General features: G+C 44.1%; 1 protein-coding gene across 1 annotated transcript; it reads right to left on the bottom strand.

Annotated features, from left to right (window-relative positions):
* Positions 1-2,258: 2,258 nt before the first annotated feature.
* On the bottom strand, positions 2,259-17,013 carry ZBTB1 (zinc finger and BTB domain containing 1). The gene is made up of 3 exons (XM_060754366.2): positions 16,782-17,013; positions 10,938-11,092; positions 2,259-4,740 (listed from the first exon to the last, which is right to left on the bottom strand). Exon 3 carries the CDS (start codon positions 4,718-4,720, stop codon positions 2,594-2,596), a length of 2,127 nt encoding a protein of 708 aa, XP_060610349.2. The 5' UTR covers positions 4,721-4,740; positions 10,938-11,092; positions 16,782-17,013; the 3' UTR covers positions 2,259-2,593.
* Between the last annotated feature and the right edge of the window lie 527 nt (positions 17,014-17,540).

Raw genomic sequence — 17,540 nt, forward strand, 5'->3', positions numbered from 1 at the left:
GGATATAAAACTTGTGCTATCATTGTTACTGTCCTTCCCAGTCTCCCTCCATCACTTAGGCTACAAACCTTTTTCCTCACGCTATATTTCTTTGCACAGATAATTTTTTTTAAGGAGAATTAAGTTGTTGCATGTTGATACCTACAGTTTAAAATGGTACAGGTCAGAAACAAATCTACCATTGAAGTGAGAATTTGACTTGGACTAGATTATACAGCATGCCAGGAGCCCCCGGTGGCACAGTGGATTAAACCACTGAGCTGCTGGGCTTGTTGACCGAAAGGTTGCAGTTTTGAATTCAGGGAGTAGCGTGAGCTTCCGCTGTCAGCCCCAGCTTCTGCCAACCTAGCAGTTTGAAAACATGCAAATGTGAGTAGATCAATAGGTACCGCTCTGGCGGGAAGGTAACGGCGCTCCATGCAGTCATGCCAGCCACATGACCTTGAAGGTATCTACGGACAATGCCGGCTTTTCGGCTTAGAAATGGAGATTAGCACCAACCCCCAGAGTTGGACATGACTGGACTTAATGTCAGGGGACAACCTTTACCTTTACCTACCAGGAGAAGTACCCAGCCTTGCTATTTCTCTTCTGTTTCCTCCCCTATTTTTTCCCTTGGTCTTTTTATTAGGAACCCCCTTCTATATTTCCATATTCGACTCCCTCCAATTCCTGACAGCACAATTTTCTACTAATACAATTTTATGGTGGACCAACTGCATACACAGAAAGCTGATTCCTCATCTAGAAACACTCTTTTTAGTTGCCTTCTAGTTAGCAAACAGAAAGCTGGATTTTCTTAATTCTGCATCATTTTCAAGCCAAGGTGCTACAAACCGTTTCATGACATTTTCTTCTCAGAGCTCCTATAGGTTAACATGCAATGAAGATATGCAAGACAGCTTTTCCAGCAATGGAAATTCCACAAAGTTTAGGATCTAAAAATTGCTCTACTGTACCATTATTTGGCTCCATGCCACAACCCACTTGCACACATTCATAAAAATCTAGCTTTGAATTAGGTTTCCAATCAGAATGACTGGGCGAATGTAGTTAAGTGTTTTCTGAAATTAGCACAGGATTGTAGTCTATTGGTATGAACACCAAGATCCCGGTTAAAATCTTGTAGTGTTGAGCAAAGCATTATTTCTCAGCCTCTGCCTCCCTATCTCAATAGGGAGGAAATTAATGTCAGACTTGAAGGGTTGTCACTCATAAGAAAAGGTATGTGAAACACTTTGCAGTTTAGGAATTATTAAGCATCTTTTTGATTTTCAGAATAATGATTGCTGACTTGAGGAGCTACTTAAAAATATGAATATTTACATAAAAGCACGTAATTGTATTCTCAAGGAACTGTATGCAGAATTACGTCCTGTCAGAAAACGAATTGTATTTTTTCTTCTTGACTCATTAAACCCAAACTTTAGTGGTAATCCACATCAACTTTGTAATTATGGAATCATGAAGTGTATACACTTGAATGTTCATTCCACTGAAAGAATATTGATGTGAATGCCTCATTTAAGTTAGTAAGATTTGCTTTAGGTAAATGCTCTTAATCTTGCTTAATTTTTTAATTGAAATGTTTATTTGATTGTATTTTGGAGATATATTGTTTTTAAGGCATTGAATTATTGCTTATACTGCAAGCCGCCTTGAGTCACCCTCAGGTTCGAAAAAGGCGGGATATCAATATAGTAAATAAATAAACAACCTACTTAAAAATCAGGCTGCTCATACCACTCAAATTAATGTGTTATAAATATGGTTCTTTTGATTTCAAATTGAATTACCCTACTTTCTTTAGAATGTTCCCTAAAAATATTATGATATGCCCTTGCAGCAACATTGGAAGTTTTCTACTGGAGTTTTCCGCATAGTTTTCTACTATGTTAGTAATGCATAAATTACATAAGAAAGGAATGTGCAAAATGACTCTGCAGAGAGGATCCTCATAGATAAGCAGTCCTCATTCCATCACAATATAATACTGCAGGAATGTCTAAATCCACTCCATGTGCTGCTGACACTCAAGATGCAAACAATAGCAAGATGTGAATGGCAGCCTATATTTATAACAGGAATTCGTAACTAATGGCTTCCAAAATTACCCACCAACCTCACTAGGATAAAGAATGCTTAACTTTATATACTAATGTGGACAATTATTCTTTCTTGGCATCAGTCTGACCCCTTCATATATTAAAGTGCATACAATCAACTTTTTCACATGGACATACAAAGTAGACATCCTATACTGATGTGAAGCTGTTTAATAGAAGCTAGTGCCTTGAATACTACAGTGTACCTTTATAATCTACAGTGCAGAGTAATGATTTAAGAGAGCAACAAGAAAAAAAATCAGAAACAGAAACTGGCAAGAGTAAAAATGCAATAATTAAACATTTGTTGTTTTTAAGCAGTATGTATATACTTTAAATACTTTAAGACCTTAAATGAAGATGGATGTGACTTTAAGGCTCTTTAAAAACCCCAGTCATGTTAAACAGGACAATTCATTTCCTTTATGCACTATTGCTTGCTTTGGTGTTCCTTTTTGTTTTAGTTCATGTCCACAAGCCTTATGTGCTCATGTTCTTTTCAAATGTTTGGCGTTATAGTGCGATCTCATATCTTTCCTCAAGTTAAATTTGGCACCACAAACACCACATGTGTACAAGTGAACATCCATGTGCTGCTCCAGTTCTTCATTATTTGGGAAAATCTGAAAGCAGACTTGGCATATTGTCTCTCCAGCAGATAGATGGGATATCATGTGCCGGACGTGGTCGTGCTTTCGGAAGTTTCCTTGGTCGCAAATGGAGCAGACATACCTGGCCATGCCTTTGTGCATATCATTGTGAAGGCGCAGTTGGCGTTCTCTTAGGAACTGCTTACCACAAGTCTGACAAACAAACTGTTTTTCCTTTGTGTGCACAGTATAATGTTCCCGCAAATGACAACGCTGATAAAAGCCTTTCCCGCAGAGACTGCAGAAATGTTTGCGCCGATGGTCCCTTTCATTCTCTTCCAAAATGGCGTTCTTGAACAGATCTTGGTCCAAGCAACTGGACATGTGTTCAACCACCAAGTTTTCTGTTTCAAAACGGAGGCCACAGTTAGGGCATCGGAAAGGGCATGCTGAATCCCTGTACAGTTGTTTCTTTGGGAGACTGTTCATCTGGAAATGGCTGTCCCCAAACTCATCCAGCATCTCAACATACATCATCTCTTGGTTTTCAGCTTGTTCCTCGGGGCTCTCTTCTGGGTCAATTTTCTCCTCTGCATTTCTTACGCCATTCGTGGTCAAGTCTTGGGGCTCTCCACAACTTTGGGCATGATCCTGCAGCTGTCGTCCTTTGACTAATATCTGGCCACATTTCCCACAGGCACATATATTTTCTATGTGTTTGGATAAGTAATGAGAAGACAGGTCTTCTTCCGTGATTGTCAACCCACACAGTTCACAGGATGCATGTTCTGTCACTTCCTTGACTACATTCACTTTATTGTTAAGGATCCTGGCACTTCTGAAATATTTCCTAGTCCCTCCATCAATAGGCATGTGAGGTTTTAAGAGAGCTTTCCTAACACGTCTGCTTTCATTCACCTCTTCCTCAATGTAATATCTATAGACTGGCTCGTCATCATCTAGGTCGTCATTGTCAGTGGAATCATTGCCATCTGTCACCTTGATAATGTTGAACTCTTTCAGGCCATCCACTGGGTGGTCATCCGGCTCCATCTTGACAATAATCCTTTTCCTCTCACTGGCTCGGCTTCGTTCTTCGCCTAACTGCTCCAAAGTAAGGCTGCTGCCTTTCCCACTTGTTACATTTGATGCTGGGGATGAAGACCTGTCCGTAGCATGGTCTCCATCTGCTTTGTATTTTTCCAATTGGGAAGATGACATCGTAAGAGCAGAGTCCCCCTCACTGTTGTCTTTTGTTTCAGCCCCATAATACTTGACATTCTGATATGAATGCCTGTTAGTGCATGACGTGATGTGCTCATCTAACAACCGCTCGCAGCTGAAGCTGAAGCCACAGCCATCGCATGTAAAACTTCTTCCAAAGCGCCGTGAATTGGACACTCGGTCTTTGGCGCTTGAGTGCTTGGGCACAGTACTCCTTTTGCAGTTTTCCAAGGGCTGCTCAGAGAAACTGCTCAGCTGCAAGGGTTCCTCATCCACCTCCCTGCTCTGGGAGGTGCTCACAGTTGAACTTGGAGGCTCGACACCCCACCTGTTTGCTTCACTCCCACTTCTAGCCAACGTGTCTTCATACATCCGGACGCCAAAAATCATTTTGCTATTTTGGGTGCTAGAAGCGGAAGAGGAACACTGCAACCCAGAGGAGTTTGCATCTTGTATATCTTCTAAACATTCTGGCACGTTATAGAGCTGAAGGGAATTCATGGCCACTTTAAACTGATCAAAGTTGGCTGGGGCTGTCATGATTTTCCCTAAGTACATAAACTGTAAAATGAGATCAAAGCATTCGGCTGTAATCTTCATGTTGCTGAGATTGAGCTGTGCCGTGCTGTGCTGCTGGCTCATGAAAAACATCCTAAAGTAAGAACTGCAGGCGGCCAGGACTGCTTTGTGAGCCTGGAAGTAGATATCGTCGATCGCAATGCAGCAGTCGCAGAGGAATCCCCACTCTCTTTGGTTGTTGAGCTGCTGAAGAACATAGTTGCTATGGCTTGTCCTTGCCATCTTGTGCTTGAATCACAGCTCTGTGTAAACAGAAGAGGAGGAAGAAAAGTCAGTTATCACCTTTGTGGTAAAAAACAGAATAGTCTGAACATAGGTCTAATCAATCACTATACACATGCTTCTTGATCTAAAGTCACATACTTCTTGATCCAAGGAAGTTCTTGGAAATCTAGAATGAACATAATTCTAGATTTTCTTTCCTGTCTGTTACCCTAATGATGAGGAAGGAGTCTAAAGCAGTGGTTCTCAATCTGTGAGTCCCCAGGTGTTTTGGCTTACAACTCCCAGAAATCCCAGCCAGTTTACCAGCGGTTAGGATTTCTTGGAATTGGAAGGCCAAAACATCTGGGGACCCACAAGTTGAGGACCACTGGTCTAAAGCAAGGCTGGGGAATTGATTTGGCTCTGGGTGCTCGACTTTTCTTTAGGACTAATCCAGGAAACTGGATGATGTCAAAGAATGGGTGCCTGCTCTCTCCAAGACTCTTAGCACCTATTACAGCTTTGCCCCAAGACAAATATGTTTGGAACAAAAGTTATTAGGAGCTTGAACTGGAGTTAATAAACAACTGAGTATAATTACGTTAATTAAGTTAGTCAGAAAATCAGGTTCTCAATGCTAGGCCTGGTCAGTCCAAAGATCTCATTGTACCAATCTATTACAGACTCTGAAATACCAACTGTATTCTGCTTTGTACTTGAGGTGCGCAAGATCTTGGCTATCTTGGATCTCCACCTAGTGTGTTTGTGTTTCTATGTGCCTGTGCTTTCTAAATAACTGCAACAGCAATGGTGTTTCTGAAGATGATTTGGGTTGTAAAGTTGCAGTGAAATGCTGACACCAACAGAGCTCAAGGCAGTCATGTTTGCCTACTTGAAAAACACCATATATTTGAAAGATCTGTAGGCATCTTGCTTTTCTGGCTAAGCAGGCAACATTAGGGTTTTAATTACTTTACAGCTGGCAACATCATTATCTCTACTGAGATATAACAAAACAAATAAACAGTGAATTTTTGGATAACATGGATTTAAATGAGGGTAACACTTCCCCCCACCCCAAAAGGGTTAGTTTCCAAACTGGATTATAGCTAGAACAACCTACTGTAATAAACTGTATACACTAATGCAGTAGTTCTTAACCTTCCTAATGCCATGACCTCTTAATACAGTTCCTCATATTGTGGTGACCCCAACCGTAGTCAATCTACAATCAAATAGCATTCTGAACTCTACCCATGATGGAATTGAACCAAACTTGGAACACAGAACTTGCATGACCAATACACAATACTGGAAAGGTTTGGTGGACATTAACCTTGAGTTTTGGAGTTGTAGTTCACTTAACTCCAGAGATCACTGTGGACTCAAACAATGATGGTTCTGGACCAAACTTGGCATGAATACTTAATGCGCCCAAATGTAAACACTGGTGGAGGTTGGGGAAAACAGACCTTGACATTTGGGAGTTGTAGTTGCTGAGATTTATAGTTAATCTACAATCAAAGACCCCCTTGAACTCCACCAACAATAGAATTGGGCCGAACTTCTGACACAGAACCCCCATGACCTACAGAAAATACTGGAGGGATGTGGGATTCGCCTGTCTGTTTCCAAAAAGGAAGAGAAGGACAAGCAGAGAAATCTTCAGCCTTCTCTGCCAAAGGGGTTCCCAAGACCATCAGAAATATGTGTTTTCTGGTGGTCTTTGGTGATCCCTCTGAAACCCCCTCACAACCCCCCCCCCAGGGGTCCCGACCCTCAGGTTGAGAAACACTGCACTAATGTATACCATACATTAAGGGCAGGTTTGGGAGTCAAAAATTGTGTATGATCAGAGGATAAGTTGAGGGTCATTCCAGAGAGGAGGGAAGGCACCAATGCCACCTTCTGGCACCCAGCCATGGCACAGTGTTGGACTAGGATACTGGGAGACTATGGTTTGACACATACACACACCCAAAATGGCTATGGAAATCACAGGTGACCTATGCAAGTCACTCTTTTGCAATATGTTTTCTTGGCAATATGTGGTCAAGGGGATTGTGCTATTGTCTTCTTCTCAGGATGGGAGAATATGATTGCCTAAGTCATACAGTAAATTTCCATGGCTCAGCAAAGACTTTGGAAGTTGTGGTGGCACAATGGGTTAAAATCTTGAAGGTCAGCAGTTTGAATCTACGAGTTGGGATGAGCTCCTGTCTGTCAGCCCCAGCTTCTCATGCGGTGACATGAAAGAAGCCTCCCACAAGATGGTAACACATCTGGATGTCCCGTAGGCAACATCTCTGCAGATGGCCAATTCTCTCACACCAGAAGCGTCTTGCAGTTATCTCAAGTTGCTTCTGACATGATAAAAAAAAAAATCAAAGACTTGAACCCTGGTTTCCCAGTCCTAGTCCAACATTCAAACCACATCATGACACTGACTCACACTGCCATGGAGCTACTGAGGAGTTAAGATCAGCACAGATCTAATGCTAACAATGGAGTGGGAAGGGAGGAAGGAAAAGGGAGGAAGGAATCTGCAAATGCAAGACTTGTGAAGGAAGAGCACAGGCCTGTGGGTATGTGTCCTAATCAAAAATAACAGAACAGGCAGACTTACTCCTGGGACTTAAATCTTAGCTTTTGCACTAACAAAATCTTTTGCCAACCTTCTCAGTTCCTCAATTCAATCTTTGCCAAAAAAGGATGCAGGGAATTCCTTATTTAGAAACTGGGCCACGTGGCTGAAGCTTCACCCGTACCATGATGTGATATCTTCACCATCTCCAAAACAGGCAGGCTCGCTGCCAAACGGATAGGGCTACTGCAAACCTACTGATCTCTAGTAATGAAAGAGTTGGTCTGCTGCAAAAACAGGGCTGTGGAAAGTGCTTTGAAAGCTCTGGACATTAGGTCCACACACAGGGCTAAAACTAAATAAACAAAAAGTTCAGATACGAACTAGGCTCAGGCAAGTGACCTATAATAAACCTGGTCTAGTATTACTGGTAAGCTGACACAAACGGAGCAACGTGTTTCCGTCCGGCTATGAAAGCACATACACATATGGTGTAATGCTGCTTTTTACAGCTAACTTGCAGCTAGTAGAAAACAAATACTTATTTGATTGGTCCTGTGGGTAATCCAAATTTTGGGAAAGAATAATAAATAAATAATTGTTTATTGGTCCCGTGGGCAATCCAAATTTTGGGGAATTCTAAACTGTAATTGTACATGGAGTACTCCAATTGAGATGTGCATAAATGTTTTTGTTTGTGCTGGCACCCCATCTCTCTCCCCTCAAAACATGAGAAGCACCACCATCACTTTCAAAGTTTATTAATCATATTTGTATTCCTCCTTGCCTTCAGACTGCTTAAACCAGAGCAGCTGGCAAGATGGAATAGGCTTGTAGAACACACGGAGAGTTAGGTTAGGATGAGCAAGAATAACTGAACCCAGGAAGTTTCATGGCTGCAAGGCGATTTGAACCTGTGGACTGTGCTTAAGTCTCTGTCCTCTTAGACATATTGTGCTTCAGCCATGCATTGCACAGGGAAAAATACACTTCCTCTTATGAATTCCTACATAAAATCTCTTTTCTCCTCACCTACTGAGTTGAATAACCCCTAGCATGTATACAGCACTCTGGTCTAGTGCTGTGTAAACGCTCTGAAAAGCTCTGTGCAACTTTTATAACTGCCTTACATCATAATGATGTTCTATACGTGCACTGATAGCTTTGGGAAATAGGCTGATGGATTGAGAGAGACGAATTTGACAAAGACCCTACTGTGAGATGATGAAAGAGGCCTGCATTCAATCACAGATTTCCTGATACATAGCTCAGGCTTTGCGGGCAACAACAGACTCAGAAGACCTGTGTTCATATTTCCTGATCACTTAAATGTAGCCACCAAAGATTTGGAAATGATCAGAGGACGCGGAGACTCAACAAGGAAAGGCACAGTGTTGATGTCTCTCTGTGTTCATTGAGGTGACTAGGATACAAACTGACAGATACAAATTACTAGAAAAATGTCTTTCTGATCTTAATATTGGGGGTAACTTTTAACACAAATGTTCAAAAATAAGATAGGCTGCCTCAGCAGGTAGGTAATTCTCCTTCTCTGGATGTCTTTAAAGAGCAGTTGGGTGGACAGTGCTGCAGTTCTGAAAGAATATGATCCCCATGTGCCATACTCCTGCATGGCACACAGGTGGACTAGATGGCACTTGTGGCATCTTCTACCTCCTAGATCCTATCATTTTCTTTTTCTATACAACATTTCTCCCTCTATGAACCATCTTGTAGGTTAAGATCATCCAGGGAGGTCCCTTGCAGGTGCGATTGATGGGGACGAGAGACAGGGCCTTCTCGGTGGTGGCTCCTCAACTATGGAACTCCCTCCCCAACGAAATTAGATTAGTGCTCTCCCTCCTGGCCTTCAGAAAAATGTAAAACCTTAGTTACAGGACCAAGCCTTTGGGCAGTAAGCAATACAAGGAATCATCAGGGATTATGTGCAATTGATATTTGGAATGGCCTGGATTATGATTTTTGGATTATGTGATTTTAATGTTTATATTAATACGTGTTTAACTCCATGTTTTAACTCCAAATGTTGTTACTTTTTTAATGATCTAATTCAGTGGTTCTCAACCTGTGGGTCCCCAGATGTTTTTGGCCTACAACTCCCAAAAATCCCAGCCAGTTTACCAGCTGTTAGGATTTCTGGGAGTTGAAGGCCAAAAACATCTGGGGACCCCAGGTTGAGAACCACTGATAGTTATATGTCATTGTTGCTTTATGCTACAAGGTTTCATATGTATGCGAGGTATTAAATTTTGCCATGAATATGTTGGAAACTGATTTGAGCCCCCCCCCCCCCAAATGAGAAAAGCGGTATAAAAGTGAAGTAAATAAATAATAAATAAAGGAAAGAATGAACACGGAATGGTTTAAACGATGCTAATGGAAAATGAGTTTAATTGGAAGACATTGATTATTATTGTTTTAATGGTTTTATATGGATCTTTATTATGCTATGTTAAATGTTTTAATTGTATTTATGTATGTTGTGGCATCAAATTGCTGCCAATTGTAAGCCGCCTTGAGTCACCTTCAGGCTGAGAAAGGCAGGATAGAAATACTGTAAATAAATAAATAATAAAGGGTTTATTTATTTATTTACTTATTTATTTACAGTATTTATATTCCGCCCTTCTCACCCCGCAGGGAACTCAGGGCGGATTACAATGTACACATATATGGCAAACATTCAATGGCAAAGACACACAACAGATATAGACAAACAGTAAGAGGCTATTTAACTTTTCTGGCCGCCAGGAGAGCCGTCGCTTTCATCATCCATCTGCGACACTGATGAAATACTTCTGCATTCCCCGCATGGTTTTGCTGGAGTGCTTTGCTGGAGTCTTTTTTATGGCCTCGTAAATTAGTTAAATTAGCCTCCCCACACATAGTGGTACCTAATTTTCCTACTTGACAGATGCAACTATTTTTCGGGTTGCAAAGGTCAACAACAAGCTACACAAATGGTCGGAAGCTCACTCCGACCCAGGCTGGCTTCGAACTCATGACCTTATGGTCAGAAGTGATCTTTCAAAGCAGCGTTTCACTAAAAAATATGTGTGGTATCGTGGCAGTAATGGAATACAGGCCAACAGAATCACTGAGTTGGAAGGGACCTCAAGGGCCACCAAGTGCACAGGCCACTGCTTTGTAGGAATACACAGCTAACACACTCCTGAAAGATGTCTACAGTTTCGTCCCTGCAAGATGCCTCTCTTTCCCATCAGTAGGAGCCAATGTCTGGGAAAGGATGTGGTATGATCGATCAGAGACCGTCAAAAAAGAAAAAGGTTAAATGGACTCTCCACCTTGGCGCCAGACCACTAAAATACCACTCTCTTTCAGTGAGTGCTTTTATGTTTTAACAAACCACAGGAGCTCTAATCAAAGATCTGCATGCCATCCATCTTGGCCCAGAGCCAATGCACTACGGCAGTTCATCTAACTCCCTTTCCTTGCAGAAGGAGTCCTCATGTACTGACCCGCACCCATTTCCACCCTCCAAATGGACAAACACCCCTCTCTACAGTGTGCCAATGGGAGAGGGGACAACACGTCTCACGCCGGAGATACCAAAGATACCACTGCGGGTCCCAAGACCACTTAAGAAAACAATCCAAGCAAACCACGTACCCAGTTCCTGCAGCTGTTTCATCTGACTTGCTTTCTGAACTTTGTTAACATCCTTGCAGGCTCCTTCTGCAACTCTTCCACTTTGTCAACGTCCTTCTGATCACGAGTTGGACGCAGCAGCCGTCTTCCTTCCCCGGCCTTGGAACAGAAGGCTTCTGTGAACGCACAGACAAACAAATCAAAATCGGTGGCACAGAAACCAACTTCAGTGCTGGAAATGTACAAAGAACACAGGCATCTGAAGCTGAGCAAGATTCCCAGCCTCTCCCATTTTCCCTTCCGCAGTGGTTGCCTAAGCAGCAGCAGCAGAGCCAGTGGCTTCAGTTCACATGCTGCTCATGACATCACCAGCTATATCGGTTTGCAACAGTTCGGCGGAGCAGAGCTGGAAGAAAGCACCACGCTACAGGCGTACATGAGCCCAATGTGGTGAGAAAGAAGCAAAGAGAAATGCATTTGCTCCATGAGAAACTTCTCTAGAAGTAAAGTGATCTTCACCCTCATTATCTATTGACAATGCATGCTTGTGCTCCTTTCCCACTTCCGGACCCATCCTCCATCTCCAGCCATTCGCCTCTCCACCCACTTATGCAAGAAGCTCTCTGCTGGAGACCATTTCAAGATGGACCTCCTGTCACGATATTCCCAGAGCCCCTTCAGCATTACAGCTCTGCCTGGCCTAACGTGCCAAGACTGCACTGGAAAGGTTTCGCAGGCTTGAGATAAACTCTGCAGACCAGGAATACCATTGAGAGGCCCACTGAGATAACACTTGGGAATTGAATGAATACTCATTCTGAAAAGGAAAACAGATGCTGAAACTCAGCAGCTGAAAGAGACAGGATATCAGGGATGAGGTTGATTCAGATCAATAGGGTCATCCCTCCCCCCCCCCCCCCCAACTAGCTTGGGCAGTCTTTAATTTTGTTATTTACGAGTGTTTATGAGAAAATACATAACAATGTGGGCGAACTACAATTTCCAGAAACATGGGTCAATCCTTCCCAAACCAGGCTTGTATGCACAGCTGGCCATGTTGGGTTTGTGTGCCTAGCATGGTCCAGATCCATCATCGGCTGGGTTTAGTGCTCCCCTGTGAATACAAAACCCATGGATGTTCAGCTTCCATTATCTATGATGACATAGTAAAATAACTTTGTATATAAAAAGGGAAAATGAAAGTTTACTCTTTTTGGATTTTTAAAACATATTTTCAGGCTATTGCCGAAGGTTTTCATGGCTGGAATCACTGTTGTGAGTTTTCCAGGCTGTGTGGCCATGTTCCAGAAGCATTCTCTCCTGACGTTTCACCTGCATCTATGTTAGGGATTCCTCATCTTCAGAAGAGGAAGAGGAGCAGGGAAGTGTTCAAGAATTGGAGGGTGGAGAGGAATCAGACGATGAGGTTTTGCAAGTGCCCTCATTTCAGAGCACAGATGGTGTTCAGCTAGAATACTGCTAGAAACGCCGAGGTAATTGGGAGTTGCCCTAGCACATCCTGCGTGAGGAATTCAGGGCTATAAACCAAAAGCAGGAGCAGTTAGCTTTCGCTGGAAACAACAACCCTGATGCTGTAATTGTACCTGCTTCGAGTCTGCTTCTAAGGATTTAGTGATCCTTGCTCGTTGTCTGATGTAAGACTGCTGTTTATTGTGGACTTATCAGAGACTTCCTTTTGCATTTTTTCAACTGCATGTGCTGTTCTTTTGTGTTTGCTGAAGGAAAGCATTTTTCATTTACTTTCAACGTGGTATTAAGGCTGTTCTTGAAAGGCAAGTCAGGACAGTCTATGAGGAATGTCCAGGGTGGGAGAAAGAACTCTTGTCTGTTTGAGGTGCGTGTTAATGTTGCAACTGGCCACCTTGGTTAGCACTGACCTTCAAACTGCAAGGCCATTCAATGCTAATCAAGGTGGCCAATTGCAACATTCACAGGAAACAATCAGGGCCAGCTAATACCTCCCAACAAAGGATTCCCCATCAGGAAGCCGTCAGGCTTTGAAGCTGCAAGGCCATTCAACACCTTGAATCCCCTCCAGGGTGAAAGAGGCAGGGAAGAAATGTCGCAAATAAATAAATAAATAACCACGGTGGCCAACTGCAACATTCACACTTGCCTCAAGCAGACAAGAGATCTTTCTCCCACCCTGGGCATTCCACAGATATATAAACCCCACTTGCCTAGTTTCCAACACTCCTCACAATCTCTGAGGATGCCTGCCATAGAAACATCAGGAGAGAATGCTTCTGGAACATGGCCATACAGACCAGAAAACTCACAGCAACGAAAAATCAATGTGGTTTGGTGCCTCTTTAATTGCCATGGCTCAATATTATGGAACCTTGGGAGCTGTAGTTTGGTGAGGCACCAGCTCTGTTTGGTAGAGAGGGATGAAGTGCTTGTGATTCCACAGCCTTGAGCCATGGAAGTTCAAGCCATGCGCCCGCACATTGGGAAGTCAGACTTGGCCATGGTAATCCACACTCTGGTTACATTCCAAATAGACTACTGTAACACACTCTATGTGGGGCTGCCTTTGAAGACTATTTGGAAGCTACAAATGGTCCCAGAGGTGGCAGCCAGATTGCTCACCGAAAGGGCGTACAGGGAGCATACAAACCTCCTGTTATATCAGCTCCCTCGCAAGTGCATTTGGCAGAGACAAGAGACAGGGCCTTTTCAGTGGTGGACCTTTGACGGGAGATAGATTTGGAACAATGTGCAGTGACGCTCGTGGACTCTGTGTTTAACTATGAACGTATTGTTTTTAAATGTTTTAGGTAAAGGTAAAGGTTTTCTCCAGACATTAAGTCCAGTCGTGTCTGACTTTGGGGGTTGGTGCTCAACTCCATTTCTAAGCCAAAGAGCCGGCATTGTCCATAGACACTTCCAAGATCATGTGGCCGGCATAACTGCATGGAGCGTTGTTACCTTCCCGCTGTAGCGGTACCTATTGATCTACTCACATATGCATGTTTTCGAACTGCTAGATTAGCAGAAACTGGGGCTAACCGCGGGAGATCATGCTGCTCCCGATTCGAACCTGCAACCTTTCGGTCTGTTTTAACCCACTGTGCCAAATTGTTTTAATGTATTTTTAAATTCGGTTTTAATATTTATTCAAGTGTATATTGTTGCCTGTATGTAAAGCCGCCTTGAGAAAGGCAGGGGTAGAAATATGGTAAATAAAGAAATAATAAATAAGTGAGCCAACAATGTGATGCGGCGGCAAAAAGAGCCAATGGGATTTTGGCCTGTATCAATAGGAGTATAGCATCCAGATCCAGGGAAGTCATGCTACCCCTCTATTCTGCCTTGGTTAGATCATACCTGGAATACTGTGCCCAATTCTGGGCACCACAATTGAAGAGAGATATTGACAAGCTAGAATGTGTTCAGAGGAGGGTGACTCAAATGATCGAGGGTCTGGAGAACAAACCCTATGAGGAGTGGCTTGAAGAGCTGGGCATGTTTAGCCTGCAGAAGAGAAGGCTGAGAGGAGATATGATAGCCATGTATAAGTATGTGAGAGGAAGTCATAGGGAAGAGGGAGCAAGCTTGTTTTCTGCTGTGGTGGAGACTATTTTATTATATATTTACTGTATTTGTATACCGCCTTTCTCAGCCAATTGGCGACTCAAGGTGGTTTCCAAAAAATCAGTATACATAAAACATAGTATAGATAAAAAACATTAAACAGTATAAGACATCACAAAAGCAATAAAAGCATCATCATCAGTGTCTCATTCTTCTCAAGCATTGTCCAATTCCATTGTCAGGTCATTCCATTTCCTATATTAGCTACTCTGTATTTGTAAACGCTTGCTTGAATAGCCATGTTTTAACTTGCCTCCGAAATGTCAAGAGGGAGGGAGCAGATCTGATCTCCCTAGGGAGGGTGTTTCATAGCCAAGGGGCCACCACTGACAAGGTCCTGTCTCTCGTCCCCACCAAACATGCTTGTGACAAAGGCGGGACAGAGAGCAGGACCTCCCCAGATGATCTTGAAGTCCTCAGAGGTTCGTAAGGGGACTAGGACGCAACAGAACAATGGAAAGGAGATTCCACCTGAACATGAGGAAGAACTTCCTGACTGTAAGAGCTGTTCAGCAGTGGAACTCTCTGCCCTGGAGTGTGATTGAGGCTCCTTCTCTGGAAGCTTTTAAACAGATGGCCATCTGTCGGGGGTGCTTTGAATGCAATTTTCCTGCTTCTTGGCAGGGGGTTGGACTGGATGACCCATGAGGTCTCTTCCAACTGTATGATTCTATGAAAGGAGGGATGTTGATAATCTAATTCCACCGGGGAGAGAACTCTGCAGGTGGGGGGCCACCACTGAGAAGGCCCTGTCCCTCATCCCAGCCAAGCACGTTTTAGACAGAGGCGGGGTCGAGAGCAGGGCCTTTCCAGAAGATCTGAAACTCCGAGAATCATTAGAATTCTATTATTCTAACTGCATTACTTTGGCCTCATGGCAGTTCCAAGTGGTGCCAAACTGCATTACTTTTGTATTGTCGAAGGCTTTCATGGCTGGAATCACTAGGTTCTTGTGGGGTTTTCCGGGCTATAGAGCCATGTTCTAGAGGCATTTCTCCTGACGTTTCGCCTGCAACTATGGCAAGCATCCTCAGAGGTAGTGAGGTCTGTTGGAAGTAGGAAAATGGGTTTATATATCTGTGGAATGGCTGGGGTGGGGCACAGAGCTCTTCTCTGCTGGAGCTAGGTGTGAATGTTTCAACTGATCGCCTTCATTAGCATTTGAAGGCCTGCCTGAGCCTGGGAAAATGTTTCGTTGAGAGGTGTTAATAATTAAAAATGTAATGTTCGTTTGTGGGATTGACATAACTCAAAAACCACTGGACGAACTGACACCAAATTTGGCCACAATACACCAACTACCCCAAGAGTGACCATCACTCCAAAAAACTAATGATTTCATCATTTGGGAGTTGTAGTTTCTGGGATTTCATAGAATCAAAGCGTTGGAAGAGACCTCATGGGCCATCCAGTCCAACCCCCTGCCAAGAAGCAGGAATGTTGCATTCAAATCACCCCTGACAAATGGCCATCCAGCCTCTGTTTAAAAGCTTCCAAAGAAGGAGCCTCTACCACACTCTGGGGCAGAGAGTTCCACTGCTGAACGGCTCTCTCACAGTCAGGAAGTTCTTCCTCATTGTCCTATTTCCAACAGACCTCACTACCTCTGAGGATGCTTGCCATAGATGCAGGCGAAACATCAGGAGAAATGCCTCTAGAACATGGCCATATAGCCCGAAAAAAACCCACAAGAACCTTGCATGACTTTGGCTCCCAACTTTTGTGCTTGCAATGCCCTTCCTGGCCTCCAGGGTGCGCTCCCCCGCCTCTTGCTCTGCTCTGCCTGTAATTTCTCCCGCAAGCCAAGGCCGATGGCGGCGACCGCATGGCTTCCAAGGGAGAAGGGGAGAGGAGCCAGGCGGAGAGTGGGCCTCCCCGATAGCCGTGCCCTCCCTTCGGATGCCCCTTCCGCCTTGGCTCCGTGGAGGCGAGGCCTTGCACAGCGGTGCCCTCCCCGCCATAGAGCCAACACTGCTTACGCCACCATCGAAGCCAAGACACATTCGCAATTGCAAAATCCATGCATTGCTTGGATTGGCACGGCGGTGGGTTCATGGGAATTGTAGGCCTTGCCAAGCTACCCAAAGCAGTTAGGAGAGTCACCAAACTGCATTAATTTTTGGCAGAAAAGTCAAAAAGCAAAACATAAGATTCCCCCCCCCCCCCCCCCGGATCTTAGCTTTGGCTGCTCAGTGCTCCCTCCATACCCTTTGGATCCTCCTCCTCCTCCTCTTCCCAAGGACTTACCCCTCTTGGGGATCCCCGGGCTCTCTCCTCCTGCTCTTCCTGGCTTTGCAGCGGCGGCAACAACAAAGGACTTCCGCCTCTTCCTCCTCCTCCTCTTGCTGCTGCTGCTCCTTCTCCGGCCGCAGAAGCAGCCTGGACCCCTCCCTCTCCCCTCTGTCCCTGCAGAGCCAAATGCCCAAATTGCCTCGGCCCATCTTGGCTCACCGCCGGCTCGGGAAGGGAAGGAGGGAGGCAGGGAGGAGGGACTTGGCATGCCTCCAGGCACATTCCCCAGCCGGTTCCTTGCAAACGAGAAGGCCACTCTCAGTATCTGGATTGAACCAGGAGGTGGCCATGCCAAAGCTTTAGGTAAGATGCCATGCAGTGTTTACATAGCCCACACTGTGTTGCTTCATCTCTACCAGAAATGGGCCAACTTGGGCCCTCCAGGTTTTTGGACTTCAACTTCCAAAGGCAAAACTACGGTGAGGTGGATCTGGAATTGGTTAAATGGACGAACCCAAAGGGTGCTCACCAATGCTTCCTCTTCATCCTGGAAGATGAAGATCTTGGAGTCCTCGTGGACAACAAGTTAAACATGAGCCAACAATGTGATGTGGCGGCAAAAAAGGCCAATGGGATTTTGGCCTGCATCAATAGGAGCATAGTGTCTACATCTAGGGCAGTAATGCTACCCCTCTATTCTGCTTTGGTTAGACCACACCTGGAATATTGTGTCCAATTCTGGGCACCACAATTCAAGAGAGATAATGACAAGCT

The sequence above is a fragment of the Anolis sagrei genome, chromosome 1 (assembly GCF_037176765.1).
Source record: "Anolis sagrei isolate rAnoSag1 chromosome 1, rAnoSag1.mat, whole genome shotgun sequence".
In the NCBI taxonomy this organism is placed as follows: Eukaryota; Metazoa; Chordata; class Lepidosauria; order Squamata; family Dactyloidae; genus Anolis; species Anolis sagrei.

What these genes read in the sequence shown, in the direction of transcription:
- ZBTB1 (XM_060754366.2), bottom strand. Translation starts at nt 4,720, where the DNA reads ATGGCAAGGACAAGCCATAGCAACTATGTTCTTCAGCAGCTCAACAAC.